Source organism: Frankliniella occidentalis, unplaced genomic scaffold (genome assembly GCF_000697945.3).
Source record: "Frankliniella occidentalis isolate FOCC.00 unplaced genomic scaffold, Focc_3.1 Scaffold71, whole genome shotgun sequence".
NCBI classification, from domain to species: domain Eukaryota; kingdom Metazoa; phylum Arthropoda; class Insecta; order Thysanoptera; family Thripidae; genus Frankliniella; species Frankliniella occidentalis.
This window is the reverse complement of record NW_026267201.1, coordinates 121,626-126,419: the sequence shown is the minus strand read 5'-3', so window position 1 is coordinate 126,419 and position 4,794 is coordinate 121,626. Positions and strand designations below refer to the sequence as shown.

Below are 4,794 nucleotides of genomic sequence, written 5' to 3'. Positions count from 1 at the left end.
CCCTCCATCTCCTCCCCCACGGACACCCCTGATTACGGCCAACAGCTTCTTATGGCTTCTTATGACGCCAGCGGCCCTAATCTGCTGCGGTAACACGTCTCGTAATTTGCTGCACCGGAGGCGAACCTCGGCCCCGACCCAAGGACCTAAACAAAGATGAAGCCTCGGTAGGGTAGCTCCATCAGCGCTCTCGTTAGCAAGACTTATAACGCAAAAAAAAAAAAAAACACACAAAAAAACATCAAACGGTCTCAACAAGTAATTTTCTTATCGTTTGGCATTCACAGGTAGTTTGTCTTGCGTTACAACTCACTTTGGGTCCCAGCCACGCAAGGCGCTGTCAGAGCACAACCCCAGCTCCAGGGTGCAGTTGCAGAAGTAAATGCTCCGCTCGCCGAGCCCAACAATCAGCCGAGCCGAGCCGCGGCTGGATCTGGAGAGAGGCGCTACATTGTGATGACGGCGCGCGGGAGGAGGGGGGAGGTGAGTGGGATTAAAAGAATGTAATAACAGCTGGAGAGGCCTGGGGAGAAAGAGACAATAACAGACGGGAGGAGAAAATTAGATGTGAGGAATAGATGACGGAAAAGGTAAGGGAGCGCGACGCTCGCCAGTCCTCCTGCTTCCTGCAGGCTGCCAGCCCACATCGACCTATGCCGGTTCTCTTCCCTCTTTCTGCTTTTACGGCTCATTTCATTTTATGTAGCCTCCTGTCATCTGCCACTTTTTTCTCTTCTTTTTTCATGCCGCCCTTTCTGGGCGAACTACAATGTTATCCGATTCATGACTGCTAAAAACGCGCAATTGCATTCTATGCCGGGCGGGGGAGACTGTCGTTTTCCGGGTGTTTATGCGTTAGCCACTTTCAGAAGCGGGGGACGAAAGTCGTCGCAGGACGCACTTGATTAGATTACATTTTTCATACCGACGGAACGGAGCCAGGCTCGGGCATATCAGCCAGAACGGAATCCAGAAATATAATATGAATCAGTTGATATAAGCAGCTGCGCGCCGATTGCCGGGAAAGAAAAATACGAGAGCCCGAAAATGGGAATTTGTGCGGGAATTATCGAGCGCGAGGAAAAGAAACCGGTACGTTGAGTCAACACCGTGACGGTACTCATCGGATGAGGGGAAAACGAGAAAGAGGGGAGGGGGCGGCGCTGACCGAGCGGAATGCAAACTTTCCTTCCCTAAACCAACACTCTGGTCGGAGGGTGGAAACAGACGACGCGCTCCACCAGTCGGTTTGTGACACCCCATTTTCTACAGCATCATCTCGAGTAAAAATTGACATGGCATGAAAGAGAGGAGCTCCCCCGGGGGAAGCGAAAGGGGCAGATTTGTTCCCATGGCCTCTCCCCTTGCCCTTTTCCAACCAGCGCGGCGCCAGATTCCCCGAAGAATAGGCCACGCCGTGTCGCCGTGGCAAACAGGAAAACGTGTTCTACCAGGCTAAACGGTTCCCACATAAATTTCGAGGCAGAGTGCGCGTCGTGTTGGGATGAAAATCACGCCCACTGCATTAGTTCCTCACAAAAAAAGGGAAACGAGAGGGCGCGGTTTTATTTATTCCACCTCTTCCATAGCGAGCCGAGTAAAGTTGAGAGAGTCTACCCCAGAACGCTTTTCACTGCGAGCCTGAGCGCGCCCAGACAGAAAGCAAACATGCGCTCCTGGCCGCCATTCGAAGTCTCGCGGGCACCGCGGTGTCAGACGGGCTGAACTGAAGGGAGGGCACAGGGCACAGGCCAGCACACGGCCAGGGCATGGGCACGGCACGTCTGGGACACGGTCTGGGCCCCAGGGATAGCGGCTGCACGAAAAGCATGCATCATACATTGGGGCCGTTTTGTCGGAAAGATTATATAAAGGAGCAGCAGCGCTTTGCCGCTGCAGTACCAACACTGAAAACATACACTGATGGAACGTGGCGCCGCTCCCAAAAGGAACGAGCATTTCATCCGGTTCGTTTCAAATTCTACGAAAGGGCGCTAGTACTAGACTTTTTACAAAAGGTAACGACGGTCGTAAGACTCACCTTGTATATGTTGAAATATAAGACGATCATGATCATACAGGGAATGTAGAATGATGATAACGATGAATATATCACAAAGTCTGTATTATAGAAAATGCATAAGTCTGGACTCCTATCTGGGGTGTTGTTTAGCCCCAGCACTATAGGAGTCCCTATTGCGCAAGACACTAACCACACCACCACTATTGTACACCATACTCTTCTGTTGTTCTTGTGCTTGGCGTACTTAATTGGTTGAGTTACAGCGATATATCTGCCAACAGAGCAAAACCAACACAAAATCCGTTAGTTGTAAGCTGTGTAGGACGTCATCACTGCGATGAACAAGATTTGGTTGGGAAATAAAGACAAAGCTCCACCCATTTAAATTACCATAAAAGTCCTAATTTCGCTGGACAAGGTGACACCATTTTGCACTAAATATTCCGAAGAAAAAGAGAAGAGAGGGTTGGAGGAAATAAATGAGGGCGGAGTAGAGCGAAGTTGGGAATATATACTACAGTTAACAGGGACAGTGGAAGCCCAGGAATATCACAGTGGTCTCGTATAGCTGAGTACACCTATCTGAGGCACACATAACTGCTACTGCCACGAGTGCTGTAAAAGGGGTGCGCGCGATTCAGCCTACCCGTTCGGTTTGAGTGCGGCCAGATTAGTAGTAGCTAACAGCGATCAAAGCGTCCAACACGACAACAATCCGCACAATGCAATCATCAGCCACTCAAACAGAGCAGATTACACACGTACCACTAAGCCATCTCACCTGATCGTGTTTGTGCACTGAGCAACAATGTTTAGGTGAGTTTACGAACAATTTCGAATCACCCAAACGTTCCATTCTCTTAAAAAAAATTACCCTTCTTCGAAGGATGAGAAAAAATAGCGTAGGCTACAGTTGCAAAAAAAAAGGGTTAATTATCGTATTTAACAGCAAAGTAGGCCTACGCAGAGCGTAGAGCCCACTTTCCTATCCAACCCCGTCGACCCAGTACAGCGCACAGTGTGTCCCCCGGAGACCTGCCCCCTCCCCCTTCCTACCGCGCCTTCATTACTCACATGCGAAATCGAGTTTACCTGCGGCTGCAAATATTTTAGCGCGTCGCCGTGCATTGTTAATGCTTATCGCACGCACAAACGGTTACGTGCACGCCGCCCGTGCGTACGTGCGTATCTCGTGCGGAGAGGAAGGGCACGTCCCTGACACACCGGGGCTAGACCGTGACAGTATCAAGGTTAATGGGCCTGGCAGCCCACACAAACAACTACAAGATCGGCGCTTGAAACGTCTTCTAAAATAATCAAAATTTTCGTTGTGTTGTGTTTGGCGAATACGACATACGACTGGCGTCGCGTCACACGCAACTCTTTGGTGGATTTGACTCCTCTGCTCCGACAATCTGCTCTCTGCAGGAGCACCACGGCAGCACAGGGGCCACTCATTAGAGGAGGCGACCAACCCGACGACGAGGGAGGGTTTTCATTCGAGGGAAACGGACCCGAGTCCGGTCCCATTTCTCATTAATCTCAACTGACAAATTAAGCCATTTGCGCTCGAGGTGACGCGGCCGAGCCGGACCTAACAAGCAGCCAGGGTGTGCCTGGGTGTGTGGGCACCGCGGCTGCTGGCGAAAGCACAGCATCACACGGTTAAGACAAACTTGAGATGAAAAGGGAAACTGACTTTCTGTCTCTTAATTGTTTTCAAAATGTTAAATAAAGTCACGAATTGTAACATCGTGGTTTGTCTTGAACTACGACGCTTTACTGACTGACCAAGTTTGACATGCACTCTAAACGTAAAAGGGACATTTTTTTTTCGGAATATGTTGCATCTTTCGGAGCAAAATTGTCCCTTCACATTTGGGTGTTTAGCTTTTGAGTTATTCCCTAAAGCGGTGCACGGTAAAAAAATAAAATAAAAAAATTGTTGATTTTTCAAGACCAGGTCTTGGATAACATTGGTGTTGTCCATAAGATCCAAGACCAGGTCATGAAACACAAGAACCCTTATTTTTGCCGTGTGATTTATGGAGCCGCGAAGTGTAAGAGAGCGCCACATTAGAACCTACACTATGCCCGGCCGATTGGCCATTACGACGCTTGTGCGCTGGTAATGGCAGAGCACTGCATAAAACATGGCACTCGCACTCGCAGTGCATTCGGCTGCACCGCCACCGCTACTATTAAAATGAGGTAATCAAAACTGACGAGACCTGCATAAAAATGGCCACTAATAGAATTTCTGGGCAGAATTGTGTCGGACGCGGTAAAATTGGCCAAAGTACATCTGGCCGCTGCCGCGCTGGCGTGTGCCGGGGCACACCGCACGGTCAATATGCACCCGATGAACATAATTCCACCGATTTACATCAGAATGGTGCAGTAACGACCAGCGTGCAGGTAACGCTGCGCTCGGCGCTGCCTAACTAGATGTAACAAACACAAAAACAAATGAAATCCGACAGCGAGAACAAGACGTCCGTCAGCAACGACGGGGGCAGGCGCGGCGGGAGGAGCTGCGCGTGTATATTCACTTAAAGAGCGCGTCGCTGTCGCGTCCCGGCCAAACACCACCTTGTCCCGACGCGACGCCTCTCGGCTCTTTGGCCTCTTTGAAATTCCGTTTCACGGGGGGAATTTTCCTAGTAATGCAGTGAATAATTCACCGCGCACAGAGGGGCTGGCGGGCGTCCCCGTCCCTACGCCCCCGCGGCCGACCCGGACCGACCCGGCCCGGCGGCCTAAGCCTCGAC

General features: G+C 50.6%; 1 protein-coding gene across 1 annotated transcript in view; it reads right to left on the bottom strand.

Annotated features, from left to right (window-relative positions):
• The window catches only part of LOC113217444 (dopamine D2-like receptor), a 223,605-nt gene that overhangs the window by 122,802 nt on the left and 96,009 nt on the right, over nucleotides 1–4,794 (bottom strand). Inside the window, exon 3 of the mRNA XM_052268511.1 lies at nucleotides 2,042–2,294. Coding sequence (XP_052124471.1) covers nucleotides 2,042–2,294 — 253 coding nt within the window. The remainder of the gene's footprint in view (nucleotides 1–2,041; nucleotides 2,295–4,794) is intronic.